The 23,736-nt window shown below is 36.4% G+C and overlaps 1 protein-coding gene across 5 annotated transcripts in view; it reads right to left on the bottom strand.

Moving 5' to 3' along the window:
• ARAP2 (ArfGAP with RhoGAP domain, ankyrin repeat and PH domain 2) overlaps window positions 1-23,736 on the bottom strand; it is a 191,473-nt gene that overhangs the window by 20,901 nt on the left and 146,836 nt on the right. For 4 of the 5 annotated variants that reach the window (XM_002929010.4, XM_034671975.1, XM_034671976.1 and 1 more), the window contains 3 exons: window positions 11,185-11,324; window positions 2,225-2,307; window positions 1,137-1,172 (listed from right to left, as the gene is read on the bottom strand). In XM_002929010.4, the coding sequence (XP_002929056.1) occupies window positions 1,137-1,172; window positions 2,225-2,307; window positions 11,185-11,324 (259 nt within the window). Of the gene's footprint in view, window positions 1-1,136; window positions 1,173-2,224; window positions 2,308-11,184; window positions 11,325-21,910; window positions 23,278-23,736 lie in introns of those variants that run through there. The other variant, XM_034671978.1, reaches the window with a different exon arrangement.

Genomic DNA, 23,736 nt, shown 5'->3' with positions numbered 1-23,736 from the left:
TAAAATGAAATTTGTAAAAAAAAAAAATTCTTGCTTCCTTCATTAGATTATCACAAAGACATTGTTCCTTTCCATTACCATATCCAAAAAAACTGTCCTCTCTATAATTAAGCACCCATGTGTGTAAAATACTACAGATGCCAAGAAGAAATAAGTAATGATCAGAGTTGAGAGTTATGTGATAAGACTTTTGGGGCATTTGAGCCATGGTTTGAAAGAAGAATGGTAGTTGAGTACCACAGCTGTAGGAAGAAGATGGGATCAGCATATAGTGTGGAAAAAGGCTCAGTAAAGGGACTACACGTTAAACATGGAGAGGTGAAGGAGCAAGAAATGTATGATAATTAAGGACAGATTATTGTTTTATCAAGTTAAAAAAAAAAAAGGAAAAAGGGAAAGCCATGGAAGATAAAGCTGATGGAGCCTCATATTAAAGGGTCTTGTGTGTTGTGCCAGCAATCCTGAACTTTATCCTGCAGAAGAGCGTTAATGCAGGGAAGAAACACAATGCATTTTAGAAAGCCCCCTTTGGTGGCTGCATAAAGAATATTCTAGAAAACAAAAGTAAAATTAGAGGCATTAAGACACTTAGGATGACCGCAATAACTCACACAGATGAAGGCACGGCCTGATCAGAAAGACAATTAAGAGGCAGATCCCGTACGGTTTAGTGGTTGGTTAGATACAGCTAGGGAGGGAGAAGGAGACAGTACAATCTCTAGGGAGACTGGCTAGATCCTGTGACATCAATGGAAAAAAGTACATATTTGCAAAGAAAGGGTTTGAGGCCAAGATTTTTTTTTTTATATGAAGTTTTGGCTAGTTCTTATCCTTTATATAAAACTGGATTCTGCCTGCTTATCCCAGAAAAGCTTGGGATTCCACACTCATATAAAAACTAGGGAGAAATCTCACGTAATTTCTCTTAGGAAGGCACTAGCAAGTAGGACACCTGGGACTGAAAAGGCCTAAACCTTGAAGCAAATCTATTTTCTTCTCAGACTCAAAATATTTAAAATTTTTTTTTCAACTTCACTTTGGTGAAACATTTCCTGTGTGTAGATCTATCTGCCAGTAACATTGTTTACTGAAGTTATCAATATATCAAATCCAAAAACTGCCAGCTTTTAACTTACCAGTGATGTTTTTCGGAATAGGCGGTCAATCCCCAACTAAATCACATGGGAAAAAGAACACACACATACATATGAAAAAAGAGAAATTGTACAAAACTGAAAACAGGATTTGATATTAAGGAGGAGCTAATCAATGGTGGCAATGTATAACAGAACAGATACCCAGGAGTGATGATTCAATGGGTAAGACTGATCTAGAGGTGAATGGCAAGTGAGTGGTTTGGCTACAAATTTAAATATACTCAAGGGAGAGGGACGGAAGGGGTCTATGACATCATGGGAAAGTGAGGGAAATCTCTCAGAAGATACTCTTGGCTGAGGAAGGATAGATATCTAGGAAAATGGCCAAAACAAGATATATACCTCTCCTACTGAGATTGTGGGAAATTAAAGAATGTGTCAACAGCAACACAGGTGTATTGCTGGGTTTACAAATTAGGCATGTAGGCAAAAATGAGAAAAATTTTTAGTAACGGAAACCCAACGTAAGCATCTAACAGTTCATGTAAATGTTTCCTATTTGTGAAAACATTAATTAGCTAATCAAATTAATATTTGTGATTAGAAAGTATGGCATAAACCACATGCTGGCATGATTCAAATGTTGAAGAGGAGGACAGTGTTGAAGAGAGTCCACTTCCTCTCCACCACCTGGGTGCTGTGGGTTTACTACCAAATTTGGCAAAACAGAAAGGGCAAATTACACAGCCAGGCATCAAGAGGCTGTCTTCCTGTGTGCAGGACGGTCTGGAACATTCCTTATGTCCCCAGGTTGTGAGACTGATCAAGGAATGGAATGTGGAGAAAAACCAGGTGTTTTTCAGTAGACAGGGCCTTCTGGGGATTTCCTGCTTTACATGGCAGATGTGCCATTTCCAAGGAGTTTGAGTTTAGCGAGAACATCATGCTTTTTTATCTGCCCACAGAAGTTCCCTTGATCTGCAACAGGACCCCTGCCATGTTTGTGGCAGCTCAAAGATTTTGTCCATAGCTTAACTATCATGTAATGCCTCTGACCTCCAAATCCTTAAATAGACACATATTCCTGTAACTTACACTTTTCAAAACCCTTCCCTTTCAAACTTTACCTTGTTGGAGGCTTCATTTTCTTTTTCACTCCAAGATAAAACTTCATTGAACCAAGAGAAAACATTTTGTCATATTTACTACTCTGTAAGGAAAACAAAATAATATGTAAAATTAAACAGACTTTATAAATATCTTTAAATTTTCCTTGAGTATTAATGACTGAGTTTAGAATTGTTTAGTTTCTCCAATGTTTTATGGATGTTATACAAAGTTTTTAGTACATGACGATTGTTCTGACTGCAATGTTATAAATTCAAACAGAAAATTTTGGATACACATGTATGTTTATATATGTGTGTACATGTATACATAGACACAATGTTTTATTCAAGACACCTGGGAACAGAATATTGCATATGATTCTATTTTAAAATACAAAAAAATTGAAAAATTATCAGTTCTGATATATATCTGTTCCCAGGTGTTACAGTGTTGTCTGGGGCAGCACCCTGCATTCATGTAACTAAGATGACTGCCTCCATGTTAGGTTTTATTGCCAAATGCAATATGATTTTCTGTACTTTCTGGATTTCAGGATGATGGAAAACATACTATGAACCTTAATGGGGACATACTGAACTATCTCAAGCATCCACATTAATAACATTTTTTACAAATAACTAATGAAAGTAGACTATTAAAAATTTATATCTACTCTGGATCAATTATCTATTCTGTAGACACATACTGACATATTTATCTGTAACTAATATTTTTTTAAAAATCCTGGAACATAGGCTATCAGGCAAAACTTGAATCATCATACTCTAATAACTTATATCAAACTTATATTAAAACTTATATCAAACCACATTTTATTATCTATCCTTGGATAACCTGAAATAATTTTACAAGAATAACAGCCTTGGAAATGATTATTGACAGCTGCTTTCCCCATGCCCTAAGAATTCTGAAGGAAATCTTTTGTGCAAGTATTAGGCATATAGCATCTATAACTAAGAGCAAGGGGTTTGGGATCATAGAAACTTGGGTGCAAATCTGGGTTGCTACTTAGTTTGTGACCTCGCATTACTTTTCTCTACTCTTCTTGTTTGTTAGTAAAGAGGGATAATAAAAATATTATCTCATAGGGTTATTATTAAGAATAAATGAGTAAGGAGGCATCTATACAGCTCAGTCAGTTAATCAGCTGCCTTCAGCTCAGGTCATGATCTCAGGGTCCTGGGATCAAGCCCCATGTCTGGCTCCCTGCTCAGCAGGGAGTCTGCTTGTCACTCTTCCCCTCCCCCTGCTCATACTCTCTCTCAAATAAATAAATATTTTTTTAAAAAGATTAAGTAAAGGGGTACTGTGAAGGATTATTCTACAGACTAAATAAGAAAAATGTCAATAAAGCATTTAGTCCAGTAATCAGCATAAGGGTACAGTAAATTACAGCTATTGTTATTAGGAATTTAGAACACATCACTTCAGAGACACAGTAATACAGACAAGTTGTTAGAATCCTAAGATGGTATGCAAAAGCCCATTTAGCAAATATTGGCTAAAATTTAGTACTAAGTACAATTTAGCTGAAATTAGTTCTAAATTCTATAAAAGTTAAACTATTACTATGAAGTCTTTTCTTCACGAAAGCAATTGAATTTGAAAAGTAAAGGATGGAAAATACGTTTATGAAGTTAAAAATTGTCTTTCATAGAGAAAACAGGCTAAGAGGATATAGAGGAAACATAAAGGCAAAAGCAAGCAAGACAATTATCAGGAATAATGCTTGGGTGACCAGTGCTCTCTGGCACTGATGAGGCCCGGACTGTACATGGTGAATTTACTCCTAGTCACTATAATCAATGTTTGCTATTATCATCATGGTAGATAATTTAAAACAGTTATTTTGGATATTTTTTTCTCTTATGGTTACATTTCTAGAAATGGAATCACTGGGCTAAAGGCTAGGAACGTGTTTAAGAATAAGATTTTGGGGGTGGCAGGGTGGCTCGGTCGGTTGAGCAACGACTCTTGATTTTGGCTCAGGTTGTGATCTCGGGGTCATGGGATAGAGCCCTGTATGGGGCTCTGCGCTCAGCACCTCCCCACATTTGCACTCTTGTTCTCTCTCTCAAATAAATAAATACATAACATTAAAAAAAAAAAAGAATAAGATTTTGGCCAAACTGAAAGTGTATATTTACTTACAATTACACATACACTCATATATTCATGAGCAATTTTCACTTTTGATTTGGTCCACAATTTATCTGTCTTTACTTGTTTGAATTAACTTTGTATATATGAAATAAGAAATTGCCTTGTCTTTTTAAATGAAATGTTCTACACAAACTTCTGTTTTACTTTTATTATTTTTATGAAGTCATATTGATCTTTTCTTTTGAAATTTAAAAAAAAATATTTATTTGACATAGAGAGAGAGAGAGAATAAGCAGGGGGAGAGGCAGGCAGAGAGAGAGGGAGAAGCAGACTCCCCACTGAGCAGGGAGCCTGATGTGGGGCTGGATCCCAGGACCCTGGGATTGTGACCTGAGCCAAAGGCAGCTGCTTAACCGACAGCCACCCAGTCGTCCCTCTTTTGAACTTTCTAAACTATCTCTTCAACTTTAAAGGGTTCTGACATAGCTGACAAATACTGAATTGCATGGCCATGGAATCTGAAGGGTTGTTATTTTTAAAGTTTTACCTCTTTTTTTTTTTTTTTTTTTTAAAGATTTTATTTATTCGACAGAGATAGAGACAGCCAGCGAGAAAGGGAACACAAGCAGGGGGAGAGGGAGAGGGAGAGGAAGAAGCAGGCTCCCAGCAGAGGAGCCTGATGTGGGGCTTGATCCCATAACACCGGGATCATGCCCTGAGCCAAAGGCAGACGCTTAACCGCTGTGCCACCCAGGCGCCCCTAGATGAGAATTTAAATTGAAAAATTTTAAGAATTATCCCAGCCGTATTTATTACACAAACCTTTCTTTGGACAGGCATTTATGTTCGCATATTTATCAAAAACAAACATTAATATACAACTAGGCCTTTTACCTGACTTTATGTGGTACCACTGCTATCTCTGTTCATTTTTATGCCAGGATCATATTACCTCAACTATTTCAGGTTTATTGTATAACCATGATAGTTGGGTGGAAAATACTACACAATTATTTTGTTTTTTATACACCAAAATGTTTGCAAGTATTCTTATCTGTTTACACTTTGAAGTGATTATCAAATCATTTCTGCCAGAATCTAAAAATAATTCCTTGGGATTTTGAAAAGAATTACATTAAACCTATCGATAAATATGAGACTTTACATAAATTTTATTACTACCAGTGAAGTTCTGTCATTTCTCTCATACCACCTGTACTTTTTGTGAAGGTCATTTTCTGGTATTTTATATATTTTGTCTTTTTATTCCGACTGAGGACTGGTTTTGGGGTACTGACTTTGAAGCGTGCGACTTTACTGAATGTTAAGGAGTAGAACTGAAGTCTAATATGGAGCACTGAGGTAGCTTGGTAAGGCAGTGAGCACTCTGTGGAGGAAAGAGGCAAAGCAAGGAGAATTTAGGAATGTATCCAGGGGAGCCGCCCGGCCACATCTGTCAGAGACTGCATCAGAAGGCTGCTGAGGTGAATGTCCCTCCCAGTAGCTGAGAACGCCATTCCCTTGGACTCAGTCCCGAGGGAGGAGGCCAGGACAGGTGAGAGGCAGTAGGACAGGATTTGCACAGAATGAGAGGAGGAGTGCTGAAACAGGTAGGCTTCGTTTTTAACAGGACATCAGGAGGTCCAGGGCTGCCTACATTTTGCAGTACTTTGGCAACAGAGAGTCTGGATTCTCAAGCCACTCCCGACATGCAGGCTCATTACTTTATACCATATATCCTGTCCAAAAAGAGCGCTAATGATAGAATTTGAGAGGAAATCAGCAACAGTGGAAAGAAAGCTTTTTAAGTTTCTGTCTTTAAACTGAATATGCATAAAGTGGAACTGTAATGATACGAATGGAAAGTTCTATAAAAGGAACTCTCATTTGGCAAGATAACTTTACTGTTGGTTTATTACAATTCTCTCTTTTGGTACGTGTATGTATTTTCTGGAGAATTTCTTCAAAAAGTTCAATATACTACACTGTTAGGAAGTCTCTAATGTGTTACTTCAGGCCTATAATTCAAAATAAAGTTTTTAACTAAGCCAATTAAATTAGTGTGCTTAAAAAATTATTCTTGCTACTAAATGGAGTTTGCTTATTAGTGCATGCAGCTTTTAATGACCCCTCCCTTACCCACTTGCTTTTTTCACACCATTAACAGTGTAATGGTAATATTCTTTGAAACTTCTCACCTTTTATGTAAATCAAGTCTGAAAACATTTTAATTAACATTTTCTGTGCAGGGAAAACTCAAAACAAAATATATCTTCCCCTGTGTATTACCCTAATTTGTTGTTAATGAGCATTCATAAATTATCTCTAACACAGTCTTTTTAAATGTACTTTTCAATTTGTAATTTCCACTTCCTTCTCAGTAAATCTTCTAAGTATATACAAGCACACATATATTAATGGCAACTGTCAAAACCAGAGCCAAATGTTTATTCAAATAAGTTTAGGAGGTTTTCACTATTGTTTATTTCCTGTAAAATAATTGGAAATGTTAACATTGCCAATGACTCGACCATCAATATTAAAAGGGACAGAGTAGAAACATGAAAAAACAACCGGCCATATAAAATCATGTGTTGAAAATAATGGTAGTTTAAGGAAAACCATAAGTCGAGTGTCCTCTGCTTGCCTGAATGTGCCAATTAAACTATCAGTTGCGTTAATTTATTCTGACAGATGTACAAATACAACTTTTAAGTACAATAATTATAATTCCATAACCTGAGGTCACTGTTATAAAAACAAAAAGTGTTCAGTTTCCTTAAAAAGCACTGTCTTTCTGACAAATAGTGTATCTCACTTACATATGGAATTTTAAAAAGTCGAAAATATAGCAGAAAGTAGAATGGTTGTTGTCAGGAGTTGATGGTGGGGTAAATGGACAGATGTTGGTCAAAGGGTATAAAATTTCAGTGATGTAGAATGAATGTCCTGGAGATCTAAGGTGTAGCATGATGACTACAGTTACTATTGTACCACATACTTGAAATTTGCTAAGAGAGTACATCTTAAATGTTCTCACCACACACACACACACACACACACACACAGCCAACAGATAACTATGTGAAGTAATGGATATGTTAATTAGCTTGATTGCAGTAATCATTTCACAAAGTGTAATGTATCAAAACATCACCTTGTACAGCGTAAATATATAACAATTTTTTGTCAATTATACCTCAATAAAGCTGGGGAAAAGAAGTATTTCAAACATCAAAAAACAAAACTACTCTTTAAGACAAATTTGATACTGTCACTCTATGAATTATCTTAGACTGAGCAGGTTCAACCTTTCAAAAAGATATAAATTCTTAAAACATATTCTGTTAAACGATTAATCCATCTGAAAAAATAAAAACAAAACAAAAAGACACTTATCCATGAACAAACTTCCTGTGGCAGATTTTTAAATTTACCTTGGCTTGGGGGAAAACACTATAAAAAACCCAATTGCATGGATTGTCATATTTGGGAATATATGGTACTGCTTAAATGAAAAAGACTTAACCAAGTTAAAATAATGCAAAATTGTAATTTGTTTAGTAAGCCCCTGCATGGAGCCTTCGGAGTCCGACACTTGGGAATGAACGCTCTGCTGCTTACTGGCTACGGGATCTTGAGCAAGTTATGTAATATCTTGGTAAGCTTCATTTCTTTGTCTGTAAAGTGGAATTATTATAGTACTAATTTCGTAGGGTTATTACAAAGATAAAATGAGATAATCCAAGTGAAATGTATAGAACGCTACCTTTTATAGAGCAACTGCCTGAATGTTAGTTGCTGCCATTATGACGGCACTGCTATCACCACTGTTGACTACTAGTCGTTTCTAGCAACCTTCTGTTGCTACACAATGGAAGCATTGGTCCCTTAGTGGGACTAAAAAGTTCACGTTCATTTTTAAATACCCTAAGCAGGTATCCAACTACAAAAGTGACCCTTAACCAACATATAATGTATATAGAAGGGCAAGGATTAAGGAAGTCAGTCTAACGAAGATCAAAGTGGGTGACCCACTGAAGAAAACCAAAGAAAATTCAATCAGATTCAGTTCTAGATGGTTAGAATAATCAACTGTGAAGTCCTGAATTTACTTTCATGAACACAAATCTAAAGTTCATGAACCTTAAAATCTGATGTGTCCAGTTCACATAACCCCAAATTCTTCCGTGCCTTACTTCTGCAAACGCCACTCTTCGTCTACTCGAAAAACTGAAGAATGGTAATAAATAATAACCATTTGATACCCACACAGACTTGCTGTTGGGTCAATCAGATGGAATAATAAGGTGGGAGTTCGAGTACAGTATTTAATAAAGCTCTCTAAATAGAAGGGCTGCAGGATTCAGTGCTGTTTGTTAGCCCCCCTGCCTGGACAGTCCACTGTCTTAATCAAAGGAAGAATGCTACTCAGATTTATTTATGTCCACATGGAGGTCTCTCTGCTGGAGGAACATATAGGGAAAGCAGTGAAAGCATGTGGGGAGCTCAACAGAAGCCATAACAAAATAAGACCACAGAGCTTTGGAAAGCTGCCTATGAATCCTTTCTTCATAACACATTCACAGATGTTACTAGTCTGGTCTGTGTTTATACATCTCCACAACAGATCACAGCAAAGCCCCACACACTTAAAGCATGCAAGCAATGTTTACCCAAATGAATTTTATAATTCAATATAAAAAAGTGCCTTTAGATCCTGCTGTCATTCTACATTTAAATTATTGTGTAGGTGTTAGCTGAACTTCAAGGAAGTAGAGATGTTACTACATACACCCTTGTAATCACCACCCAAAACTGGATAGAGAACATTTATTTCTATCACCCTAGAAAGATTCCTACTGACTCCATCATCCTGTTTCTGCAGCAACCTGATTCTGCACACCCCAGGCAGACACTTGCTTACTTCTTTCATCATAAATGGTTTTGCCTGTCCTTAGATTTCTTATGGACAAACTCATATGGTACTATTTTGTATCAAGCTGCTTTTGCTCAACAAGGACTCCAAGATTCATCCATGTTGTTACATTCATTAGTATTCATTTTTACTGCCCAGTAATATTCTATTGTATGAATATATCATTCTTTTATTGATGATGAATCATTTGGACTGTTTCCAGGATTTTGCTTTTATGAGTAAAGCTGCTTATGAACATGTGCTTTGTGGAAAGAATACCTAGGAATGAAGTTGCTGGATCATGGAACAGACGTATGAATAAATTTATATTTGAAAACTACCAAACAGTTCTACACAGTGATTGTGTGATCTTATGGTTCCAGTAGCAATCGATGAGGATTTTAGTTAATCAACATCCTTAGTCATACCAGTAGGTGTAAAATAGTATTGTGTGGTTTCAATTTGCATGGCTCTGGGGACTACTATATTGAGTGCTTTTAGTTCAATGGTTTATTGGCCATTCCTCCATCTTCTTTCAGGTAGTGTCTGTTCAATTCTGCACCCCAATTTTCATTGTGTTCTTTTTTTTATTGTTGATTTGTTCTTCATATTCTGGATACGAGTCCTTTCTCAAATACATGTACTACGAATATATTTTTCTCTCTCTGGGAAGTGCCTATTAATATTCTCCATGAAGCCTTGATGAGCACGTTGCTATTACCAGTATATCATACTATGCTATTACTATATAGTGTTTCATATTACATACATATTCATATTATATATGTAATGTTTCATGGCTTAAAAGAACATATATTCTTAACTAAGCATTAAAGTAATCTGGCATACAGGATTCATACTATCATCATCATATTACAGATTCAGAAATTGAGGTTGAGAGCTTAAGTTATTTATTCACACAACCAATTTAGTGGATTCGAGATTTTCGCTACTAATCAATATTACTATGATTCCGTAATTTATCTATTCCCTTTTCATCTCTATTTCCCCTTGCCATTCCACAACTCCTTAACAAAAGCTTTTGAAAATTCGAATATACAGGGATACATCAGTGAGATTCAGTTGATAAATATGATGTTACATGAGTCAATTCATTCAACCATATAGGAAATATATTAATCAAATTTATTTTAACATTTGGCTTTTGCCTTTTTATTCCACATTTTGTTAATTTCCATTAGCTAAACTCAAGCCACTTTTGCCTCAGGGCATAAAATCTTTTTTTTTTTTTTTTTTTTTACTTTTAGCCAACATATAGTACATCATTGGTTTCAGATATAGAGTTCAGTAATTCATTAGCTGCATATAACATCCAGTGCTCATCACATCACGTGCCCTCCTTAATGCCCATCACCCAGTTACCCCATCCACCCCCCACCTCCCCTTCTGCCAACCTGTTTGTTTCCTATAGTTAAGAGTCTCTCATGGTTTTTCTCCTTCTCTGATTTCTTCCCTGGTTTTCCCTCACTTCCTCTATGATCTTCTGTGCTGTTTTTCATATTCCACATATGAGTGAAACCATATAACTGCCTATCTCTGATTGACTTATTTCACTCAGCATAATGCCCTCCAGTTCCATCCACACAAATGGTAAGGTTTCATCCTTTTTGATGGCTCTGAATTTTATTGATGAAGATGCTGATTGATATATGCTAGCTTATGTAACACATATTAGACTATTAAGGACTTATGTGCACTAAAAAATAAGTGCTCAGAAAGGCCATGTGAAGTTCTTCACTGTGTTACTTAGTGTATTAATGTTATATCCAGAGGCTGCAAGAAATCATCAGCTGACTGCACGTTCTGTTTACCACGGGGCCTGACTGCCAAGAGAGGGCTGACAGAGGTATGAAATGAGAATGTTAATCCCTACACAAACATACATACATATTTAAATACTAAACATACAACTACCTTTGAGTCCTTGTAGAGAAAGAGATACCCATCTCGTAAAACAAAATACCGGTCTTGAAACTTATTTCCAGACAGTATTTTAGATGGTTCTTCTTTAATTTTCAAGACTCCTTCTTTGATACTTCCCAGGGCCCTCCTCTCTGTAAGGTACAACATTGCTTTTGTAAGTTAAGTACATTGTTATTTATTTGGAATATAATATAAAACACTTCTATATTTTATTTTGATAATAGAAAATAATAACTTGTTTCTTACCACTAAGAAGCCTATGGTTAATTTCTGGGAACACCATATTTCAGGATATTCATATCTACTTATAATATATAGGCCTGCCTATGCTGTCCAATTGGCTACTGGCTAATGAGCCCTTGAAATGTGGTTAATCCCAAATGAGATATGCTATTAGTATGAAACGTATGCCATATTTCAAAGACCTAGTACCAAAAAAGGTAAAAATATCACAAGTTTGTAATACTGATTACATGATCAAATTATAATATTTTAAATAATGAGTTTAGATAAACTATATTAGTAAAATTAATTTCACCTGTTTCTTTGTATCTTTTAATGCGGCTACTAGATAATTTAAAATTACATAATTGGCTTGCATTACATTTCTTTTGAGCATCTCTCAAAAAAAACAATGCATATACAGAGGTAAAAATGGAAGCCTCTCCCAGAATTCTGATTCAGGAATCCAGGAATTCTTACGGCACTAAAGAAAATCCTATACATCTGAACCACGTAAGAGTAAAAAAGGCCAAACCGCTAAGGCAGAGCATTTATCAACAACTAAATTTCATGTGCAATACTGCCATGTACCATACTTAGAAACATTCAACCAATTCTATAAAAATACTTTTCGGTAAGAACACCAAATATGTACTTATATGAATTTATCAACACAGCTGCAGTTTAAAACTTTCTCCCCAAAATCTAGACAATATTCAACTGCCTACTTGAACACTGAAGAACAGTGGGGGGGAAAAGGACCCTTAAGTCAAACAGCTATGACATGGTTATTACGGTCTCAACATCTGCCCTTCCTGGAAAATAAGAGTAATAACACCCATCCTGCAGATGACTGTGGGCCTCGTATTAGATAACGACTACAAAAAGATGTAGGGTGGGACAATGTACCAGACCAGAACCTTTAGCGATTTTCTGCTAGTCAGGCGATACAATTTTTAAATAATTCATGAACTGCTTCTGAAATTTACAAAATAACTCAAATGGTTTTAGAAAGAACTCTTAATCTTACATCTAACATTTCCTTGGTTTGAGGGAAACCTGTACTTATATGACAAACAATACATAGAAGTTCATAATTATAATCAGCATAAGAAAATGAAAGTTTAAAAAATAGAAACAGTTCCTGGTAATTACTCTCAAATATGAGCATGGCATGAATACCTGGAAGAAAAACCCCCAAGAATAATCATATCCCTGATGCTAAGCACAGATGTACAAACAAACGTAATTAACAAACCCCAATAGTTTTCATGATACATATACTAGCCACAGATAGATTCTTTTAATCACACAGTCATACTAAAATAGCTTCTTTATTGGTAGTTTGCAACTGTAATTTCTGAAAAAACATTGCTAAAATTTGTCTTCTCATATAACTTCATATTCAATTCCATAGAAAATATTTCAAATGATATTTTACAGCTAAATAACTTCTATTTAAATTAAAAATAACTTTTCCAAAGAAAAGGAAGAAGATGTATTTTAATACAACCAGATGGTCAAGAAAAAAAACAAACATAAAACTATTCAGTGGAAGTCATATTACATCAAATCATTCGTTTCTTTATAAAGTACTGAGGGTCTGGTATGCACTGGGTTCTAGTAATGTACAATCTTGGAGACAATGAGTTAAATATGGGCTGACAAGCAAAGCTGTATGTGCTGACAGAAGCGAACAATTCAAAAAACATTCAGTAGGCTTTGTGATTCAGCTGATGTAGAACAGGGAAGTGGGGAAAGGCGTTTATAACACTGACGGTTTAGAAACAGGTAAACCATTTTTAAAAAGTTTAAATTATAATCAAGTTGTGAGATACAGATATATTGCTTAAGCCAAATTCTATTCACATTTTGTAATTGTACTTTTTCATTCAGATTTTTGTCAAAATTAATAAACCTTTCAAATTTTACCAATAATCATATGTCCAGTGCCTAAGTAAACCATTTGTAGGTAAAAGAGAAAATAGGTTTAGGGGAAAAAAATATTGTTGCTGTGTTTGGGTTCATAGTTGTTAAAATTTATTTTAATCATTATATAATTGAGTATATTAGCTAAATCTTGCAGCATACATTATTAAGGGACTCAGGAGGAAAGCTTCGAGAAAAATATATGTGAAGGAGAACGGAAGGATGAAAAGAATTTTGAAATACAAAGTTCTATAAAAGTTAAAGACTTTTTAAAAGCTCTCACAACTAAATTTCTGTCTGATCTTAAAATGTTAAAAATTGTAGAAAAATTACCCACTACTTAAAGGAAAAAATGAAGCTACATACTTTGGGGGTCATCATGTGCGACTCAGCTTGTAACAAAATCAAAGTTATGAATTAAACGGCTTCCAATAATTCACTTTTCCAAACTTTTCCAGTACTGCTTGGTCCCTCAACTTTGGGGTACTTCCCTCTTATATGTTTAATCCCTCCCCTTCACCCCAGGCAGAAAGCTTACTGAGGTCCTCTGCTCTACAGGAATCTGGTTCAGTAAAAGTTCATGCCAGCTGTGTCCACTCTACTTGCTGTCCAGACCCTGTCCAGGTTTGAGTTCCACTCTAGTCTGTCAGAATATAAGCTTTTTGCTTTGCATGTCTCTTCTGAGCTGGAGTTCAAATTTCTGCCATTCAGATCTTTGCAGTGGGGTTTCCGCTTCATAACTGTTGAGATTCTGGCCAGAACTCCTGTCTCCCTGCTAGGCTTTGGGCTTCCGAATTCCAAGAGATCTTGCTCTCTTCATAGTCCTTCCCAGCAGAGTGATCTTCTAGTTTTTGTTTTTTGTGTTTTTTTTTGTAAGATCCAAACTTCAGAGCACTAGTATTTCAAATGCGACATAAGCAGTCCTCCTGGCTACACCCTTTGCTATGGTCATTCAATACACATCTAATCCCTCTGATCCAATCAAAAACAATGATTTCATGTGTCACAGGGTCCATGATATCAATCCTCAGCATGGTGTAAGTTAATAAGCATGGAATACTTCCTATGTACTAAGAAGGTAATAGAGAAAAAGGGAAAGAAAAAACATAAGACACACCCTGTAAATTTGCTTTTACTTGAAAAAGAAACCCGCTATAGACATAATTAATGTATTAAAAGAAGCTGTTAAGTAACTTGGGAAAATCATCTAATTTTTTCCCAAATGTAACAAATCTGAAGATTTAATGTACTCCCCAAAGCACTTAATTCCTTCAGAGAAAGATTCTGGGATGTACCCTAATGGGTACAATTTCCTTTACTATCTTTGTCTTTTATCCAATAAAATTCCAGCATTCTGTTGTCTCTAGAACATTATAAATCCCTCTCCCCTTCTTGTTGATTGCTAGGACAAGGAAAGCGTAATTGGAGTTAAAGTGTCTTTCGAGTTAACAGCGGAGACGAGAAAAAAACAAACAGTATTCTTAGTTGTGCTATAATTTTGTTATTAATTAGAAAAGCCCTTAACAGTCACTTGCATGAAACAAAACAGAATGGCCAAATTTGTTTAAACAGAATAGACTGTCGTATTACTGGGGCTATGAAAACAAAAGAAAAAAAGTTTTTCCAAATCATCTGAAAACCTCAAGTTCTTATACAAAAAGAACAATTCCTAACTAGTGGTCCCTAACCTCAATAAAAGAACTGATCTGTAGAGGTGGTGGAAGGGTCCTGGGAAGGAGAGGCAGAGACAGAAAGAGGCTGGAGGGAGAAACATAAATCCAGGAATGGTACTTCTAAAATACATACTCCTCCTTTATCCTCCATGGCGGACAGCTAGCAAGTCAGCCATTGTTCTTTGAGAATTTCTCTTTGGGGCTCAATTCTATATCATTCCCAGTGTTATCATCTAACTCCTGCCCTTTCTACCCACTACCTGGGGATTCCGGGATTCTGTAACTCCATGCCCCTTTTCTAATGGGTCCAGCAAAGGATTCCAAATTGGTGTTATGAAATGGTGTTTTAACACGTTAATCCCCTCCGCCCAATTCCCTTTCAAAGCCTTACAATTTTTTTTTCTATTTAAAGCCTTATTTTCCTACTATTAAAAGTCTAAACTCCTTTTCCTGACAGTTAAAGGGCTAAATAAACTGAATTTCTCCTACCCATCTCTATAAAATATTAAAATATATATATATTTCAGTTGATCATAATATACTGTTTGGAAAACCAATCCTCATCTCCATGGCATGACTGAAATTGATCACCTTAATAAACTTGAGAGAAATTCCACTCTCCTTGCTACTATACAAATTCTATCCTACTTCTGCACCCAACTTATCAACAGAGATTTTTTCTAACTATTCTAGTCCATACTTGTTATTTATGTCTCTAAACATTAAGATATAATTTAGTTCCTGAATGCATAAACCATATACGCTTAACAATTTAGCTCTTAAGTACATGATAATTTCATATTTGCTTTTTAAAACAACGTGTGCTTTGGATTTTCCTCCCCAACCTACGTGACAGCTGACATAACACAGTGACTGAAAGCACACTTTGGAACTGGGTTTTGATTTTGTTTTTAAATGATTTTTTTTTAAATTTTATTTTTATTTATTTGACAGAAAGAGAGAGAGAGAGCACGAGGAGGGGGAGCGGCAGGCAGAGAGAGAGGGAGAAGCAGACTCCCTGCTGAGCAAGGATCCTGACATGGGACTTGATTCCAGGACCCTGGGATCATGACCAGAGCTGAAGGCAGTTGCCCAACCAACTGAGCCATCTAGGAGCCCCTGGAACTGGGTTTTAATGACAGCAGCATCCTCTACTCAATCTCAGGCAGTAATCTCCAAATCTGTTTCTTCAGCTGCAAAATGGGGACACCTACAGCACCCCATGGATTTGGTATGTAAACGTGCTTAGGACAGTGCTTGGCACAGAGCAAGTAGTATGTAACTGCTTGTTTAATAGATGACAGACATCATTTTTCTCTGTACTACCAAGTCTGCAGTAAAGCAAAAACAAAGAACTATACTGCCAAAGTCCTTATGATTTACAGACTGAGTTTTTAAGAGTTTAAAAAACTGAAACCTGATTTATCCCTGATTTCAGTACAGTAGGTGGGTTAGGACAGAACATATGGACTGGATTTGGAGACATCTTGATTCAAATGTCTGCTCTCCCACTTATAAGCAGGTCACTTTGACGGAGTTATGTAATGTCTCCATATCCTAATTTCTCCATCTCTGTAGAAGGCCTAGTTAAGTACCAGTAGAGTAACTAGGAAGAATAAATGAGATGGTGAATGCAAAGCATTCAATCTACCATCTGGTACAGGGTAAATGCATAGTAACTAACACGTATCATTATGTCTTGTATTTCTTATGTGTGTTCTGAGCAAGACAAGGGAATTTAAAAAAAAGGTCTATTTTTCATGGTCTCTATGTGTCCCCCTTCTTTTGATGGCAAAGATTATTTCTTCAGGGCTGCACATTATCTGAAAAAATTCCTTATTCCATCTCTGCCTGTGAACTGTAAAGGAGACAAACGGGCAGCTTCCAGGAGAGACATCCTCTTGAAAACATGGCACAACCAAGTGATACTGGGAATATTTGTTGCCTAACAGCTAAAAATGTCATACAAATTAAAAATTAGGCAAATTTTCCTTTGACATTGATTATATAGAGGATGTATATTCTTCTTCTTTTTTTTTTTTTTTGAGGATAGTTGACGATGTTACATTAGTTTCAGGTATACAATTTAGTGATTTGACAAGTTTATGTTATGTCCACCACAAGTATAGTTACTGTCTGTCCCATTACAACACTATTATGATATCACTGACTATATCCCCTATGCTTTTCTTTTTTTTTTTTTTTTAAACATTTATTCCACAAAGAGAGAGCGAGCATGAGCAGGAGAAGCAGGAGAGTCAGAATCCCAAGCAGACTCCATGCTGAGATCATGACCTGAGCCCAAAGAGTAGGACCCTTAACTGTGCCACCTAGGCGCCCCCCACCCCACGCTGTGCCTTTTAATCTCTTGACTATTTATTCCCTAACTGGAAGCCTGTACCTCCCACTCCCCTTTACCATTTGCTCAGTTTCCCCATCCCATTCCCTTCCCTCTGGAAACAACCCGTTCTCTGTATTTATAGGTCTGATTCCGTTTATTTATTCTTTTTTTTTATTATTATTTTTGAAGGACCTAGAGGGTATTATGCTAAGTAAAATAAGTCAGGATGAGAAAGACAAATAACCACGTGAGGCAAAGAACATATGTATTCTTTATAATTTGGAGGAAGCAAAATTTCAGATACATTGTACTCACTGTATAACATTCAGTCAAAATGCATTTCAGTAAAATTTAGTTCTACAACTGAGTAGAAACCAAACTGCAAATAGCTGCTGGAAAGTAATCTCTTAGGAAAAGCCAAATAGGTCCCCTGACTCACTCCCAGTCTATTTCCCTTTATGCTACTTGTACTGAAGAAGCAATGCTTAATAGAACTAGTAGCCCGTTGACATTCTTCTACAATTAGTCTCCATAAATAATAAAGTTATAAATGTAATTCCTACTGAAGGACTGACTAGAAAAGTGCCAGAAATCCCATCCGTTTTACTGACAATGCAGAAAATTACAGAATGTAGAAACTAGTTTTTTATTGTTTTTACTGTTACACTGAATTATAATAAACTTTTAGAAATAAAATTTCGCCTAAATATATTTTTATATTAAATGACCATGTTGTTTTTAGCATACTCTTAATAAAAACATAGGTAACCCTTTAGACCTTCCAAAGTATTCATATATTTTATCTCATGTGATTCTCATGTGATTTTTTTAAGATTTTTTTTTAACTTTCTGCACCCAATGTGGGCCTCGAATTTATAACCCCAAGATCAAGAGGTGCATGCTCTTTTGACTGAGCCAGTTGGGCGTCCCTTATGCAACTTTCTCAAATAGGAAGTACAGGTAATATGATCTCATTTTGTAAATGAGAAAACTGGCTCACAAAGGTTTTGTGACAAGATTAGAGAGCAAATGCCCTATAATTATAATTCAGGTCTCTTAACATGTAACATAGAATTCTGTTTTCTATACTGAGACACTTCTAAGTAATGGTCATTATTATCATGATCACCAACACCATCATTACCACAATAATAATGTTCTGATGCCTTTCCTGGCCTTGTGCACCATTTTACATCGTTAAACACAATTTTCCCTAAAATCTACTCCTTTGATGATTCCATGACATTGCTCTGTCCTTGTTTTCTGGCAACCTTTTTGATTGTTCCTCACACATAGGGCCTCATTTGATACATTCATGCCTTAATGCTGGTAATTCTATGCTCAGTTCTCTAATGTTCCTACCTTAACACTACAACTGCATGATGTCATATTCTCCAAAGACTAAATCCATGCACCAGATAACGTGTGCAGTGATGGATACTTAGATCCCTTCTAGACGATACACCCTTGGGCACATAACTAAAACTCAAAACATCGAAAACTGAATTCAGTGACCCCACCACTATATCATCCCAACCAGCAACCCCTTCTATTCTCCCTACCCTAATCTCTCACAAAGCATTCAAATCAAGAAACCAAGGATTATTTTCCACTTTCTCAATAATAATACAATGCTAATTTCCTTTGGAAGGCATTCAGTAACTATCCAGATAAAAGCTGAGACTGCCCTGCTGGGAAATTCTGTCAGTACTTGGCCACTAACAAAGTGTTTTATTCATTTATATTTTAAAAAGTTTACTCAGTGTGTACTTTTAGTGAGTAAAAGAATAAGACAGTCTTGTTACAGAGAACAACCCATATAAGAAAAACTAAACAAGAAATGATATTTTGTTGAATGAGAGACATCCAGTGTTGGAAGAGATGTCAATAACCAATTAATTGAACCCCTTTTCTGTGCCTGAAAGCTCTCCATAAACTTCCTGGCTTACAGAGGTCATGTACTGCAGGCTGTGCTTGTAGCCTTAGAATTTAAATAGACTTCATACATTTAGATTTTCTGTTCCTTGTGGGGAAAGATAATGCTTAACGATCCTTTAAATTTTCCACAGTAGATGCCTGGTAGATCCTAATAGAAACTTACCAATTGGTTTTCTCAATACAGAATTATAATATTAAAAGAAGTCAGAACATTCATGCTTCATAGTGAGTATTAAAGACTCATTAATTTCCAAGAGGATCCTTCCATTTGACATGGACTAGGCTTACCTTCAACGTTTATACACATTTGGATTTAAAAAGATTTGATGGAGAGTTAAAAGCAAATTATTTCAGCTAGACTATGATTTATGGACTCGTACTATTTTCACTGGAATTTTCTTTTATTTTCCTAAGTCAGTTCATAGTGGATGGTTCAGCTTTCCAGGTCTGTCTTCGCCAGAAGCAGTTGCATTTTGAACTATTCTATTCTAATGCAAATTTAATTCCAAATCATCTGTCATATGCAGCAATCTAAATTTAGAAACCCACAGGGATCTGCATTTGAGTTACATATTATATCTTAAAAGTATTTCTTCCCCATTGAGATCATTAAAACTTGATTCCAATGTATCACATTCTATTGGGGTAATTTTAAAGATCTTTAATGCTTAAAACAAGACTTTAGCAACATAAAAATTATTTATTCTGGAGTCTTACAGAAGGTATTCATTTATGGTTTACTCGTGATAGAGATACTGAAGCTTAACTCAGTACAAGAGATAATGCTAACAAAAAACAGTCTAATGAGATTAGCTATGACAAAGTCTAAATGGCAATTTAAATGAAGTTTTATTCTCCCTATCATAATGTCTCAGTCATAATCCATGGGGTACAAAAGAAATTTGAGGACTATTATCTTTCTTTTCAAGTTCGTTAACTCCTCATTACAATAATGGCAAAGGCATAAAATGTTTCTAAGAAATAAAATGCTGCTTTTGAAGAATACACAATTGATTTCTAAGTAGAGGCAACAGAAAATTTATTTACTCTCATATACTTTTATAAAAGTAAAGCATGCTACCTCATTACCTTCAATGAAGGAGCAGAAATTAAGTGTTGGATAATTCTAAAATCCGCTCCCACTTGTTATGTCAACATTTAAAATTGTTCAGATAAAGTGAGAAAATTAAGGAAATGAAAACCCCTAAACTACCCTAAGCTCTTAAACTTACTATTTGATAAAATTTTTGATTTAGCAAGTAGCTGTTGAAAACAAAATGTCAAACAAAAGCATATGCTTGTAATTTGTTACATAAATCAGAAAAACTCTCATACGATTAATGAAATGCAAGTCATGTATATATACAAACACACATGTATATACATATATATGCACGTATGTATATGTCGATACAGGAATAGAGATACGGATAGGATAGGGAGGCAGATAGTAATATATGTGGCAACTAGACATCAAGTATGGAAAGACAGAGGTAGTAATACTTTATATCTTAACAAAATGCTAAAACATTAACTATTTGTACTGAGAAAAAATGGTGGTTGCAACCAACTACCTTTGTTTCAAATTCTGCTAATTTTCACTTGGTCCCCAGGTTAGAATAAGAAAATCTTAAGAGAAAGAAATCCTTCACATTGTTCCTTTTCTGACAAGAAGAGCAATGTATTTCTGAGAGGATTCCAGTTTGTCTGCTACCAAATTGACAGAGAAATCACATTTGATTTACTTTCATTACTTTCCTTTTAGATCCCAAATTTAAGGAGCAGTGGATGTAATGAACGGAGCAATAATTCTGGAGTAGTTGGTCACTGTGATTGATTTAGGAGACATTCGCCAAGACAGAGACAAAGTAGACTGAATATCTAACCAACCTAAAATCTATCACCAAATATCCCCAATAAGAAATATTTATAGGGGCACCTGGGTGGCACAGCGGTTAAGCGTCTGGCTTCAGCTCAGGGCGTGACCCCGGCGTTATGGGATCGAGCCCCACATCAGACTCCTCCGCTATGAGCCTGCTTCTTCCTCTCCCACTCCCCCTGCTTGTGTTCCCTCTCTCGCTGGCTGTCTCTATCTCTGTCAAATAAATAAATAAAATCTTAAAAAAAAAAAAAGTATTTATAAACTCCAGGTTGCTGCAAGATACAATTATGTGGAAAAAATCATGACTTAAGAAATTGATTTAAAAAATAAACAACAGGATGGAGTTGCTCTAAATTGACAATCCTAAATTCACACAGATGCAGAACCATAATGAAAGAGATTATTTTGCTTTGACAATCTGAATATAAATCAAGCTTTAATTAAAAACATTTATAAAAATTTTATTGGCTAGAAGATAAAAAAAGTTTTTAAAATATTTATTGCATCGGTACTCCTATTTTTTTTTTAAAGATTTTATTTATTTATTCAACAGAGATAGAGACAGCCAGTGAGAGAGGGAACACAAGCAGGGGGATTGGGAGAGGAAGAAGCAGGCTCACAGTGGAGGAGCCTGATGTGGGGCTCGATCCCATAATGCCAGGATCACGCCCTGAGCCGAAGGCAGACGCTCAACCGCTGTGCCACCCAGGCGCCCCATGGTACTCCTATTTTTGACCGAAAATACATTACTAATATGAAATAGTCCAATTAATCTATCTGCTGATGGTATTACTCTAACATCTGACTTTTTTTTTTTTCCATGCAAAGAGAAATCATTTCCTGTTAGAAAGAACTACAGACATTATAATAACAAGTTGGATACTGGTTTGGCAAATTGAGGCAGGGACAGTGCAGGGAATAGGCATGTGTTTTATGGCTCCCACCCCATGAGAGGAACGAAGGAGATGTGAGAGTAACACAAAAGTTTTCTGACATTTTACCCTAGAGAATGTTTCACCCAAATCCTTGATCCTATCATTTGAACCTTCTTTCCACTGCTTGGGCTCTCCAGTTTTTATACAGATGTTCTGTCTACACCTTACAGAAGCCTGATGCTTTCACACCAGAAGGACACATTCTTAACCCCATAAAAAGGACACACATGAGGCATCATAACACCTTATCTTCTGACCCAGTTGTGGACAGAGCCAATGAAGTTTGCCACTCTACCTTTTCTTGGTGTCCTTAAACAACGTTAAAGATTCCACTCAGATGTGATTGCTCTCAACCAGCTCAATGTGTATACTGTTGTTTTTCTTCTTTAAAGGTCGAGGGCACTTAATAGTATCCTTGCATTCATTATCACTTACCCCCACCTACACAAAACTTTCTTTTATATCACAGCCTTTTAAGATCTTATTCTTGTCCATTTTTATTCATCTAGCCAATCCATTAGCATTCAAACAAGAGCTAAGGTATTATGTCTAGGTATGGGTTTCAAGTATTTTGCAACACGGTAAATTAGAGACATCTCGGAAGAATACTGGAAAAAGGAAAATTCTCACTAGAAAAATAAAATGGTACCTGCAAAGATGATTTTCTAAAAGAAAAGAAACCATGAGAACCTATTATATATATTTCATCATGTTGACAGGGCTTTCTTCATAAGCTTGATACTTTTTCTTCATCTCAGTGTCACCATGACAGAATAAGAGAATTTAAGAGCTTGAACAGATTTCATAGATTATCTAAATGGGAGATTCTCAACATGGGCGCCACTGACATTTTGAGCCAAATAATTCTTTGTGAAGAGCTGTCCTAGGTTTTGTAGGGTAATTAGCAGCGTCTCCGGTCTCTACTTACTAAACACCAGGAACACCACTATATCTAGCTGTGAGTAAGAAATGTCCACAGACATTGCCAGATGTCCCCTGGAGAACAAAAGTGAACCCACCTGAGAACTACTGCTTTACATCATGTCACATTTGTAGGATTAGAGAAGATTTCTGCTGCAATCCTGAAGAGGTGTAGATATGTGGTCAAAGACATATGCAGTTATAATAAAGGAATTTAAAATAAGATTATGGGCCCCTCTGGTCCTGTGTGATAGAAGAGAACAAGGTAGAGAGAGGAGGTTAAGATGGCGGAGGAGTAGGGGACTCCTTTTTCAGCCGGTCCCCTGAGTTGAGCTGGATAGGTACCAGACCAGCAGGAATATCCACGGAATCAGCCTGAGACGCAGGAAGATACATCTGGATCTCTACAAATGAACATCTCCAGCGCTGAGTATCGAGGTACGAAGCGGGGAGCCGTGAAACCGCGCACAGATATAGGAAGCTAAACAGAAGGGGGAGGGAGCCGCCGTGTCAGGGCGCCGGGAAGCGGTAGCCACCTGCAAGGGGGAGCGGACAGACTGCGGACCCGCTAGCTTGAGACAGCAGACTGAGAAGGGAGCTCCGGGAGCGCACGCGGGACGGCTGGCGGTTGGCGGGCCACCTGCACGGGGGAGCAGGCGGACTCGCGTACGGCACCCGCGAAACAACAGACTTAGAACGCGA

This window comes from Ailuropoda melanoleuca, chromosome 11 (assembly GCF_002007445.2).
Source record: "Ailuropoda melanoleuca isolate Jingjing chromosome 11, ASM200744v2, whole genome shotgun sequence".
Classification (NCBI taxonomy): domain Eukaryota; kingdom Metazoa; phylum Chordata; class Mammalia; order Carnivora; family Ursidae; genus Ailuropoda; species Ailuropoda melanoleuca.
This window is presented reverse-complemented; position numbering and strand designations above follow the sequence as displayed.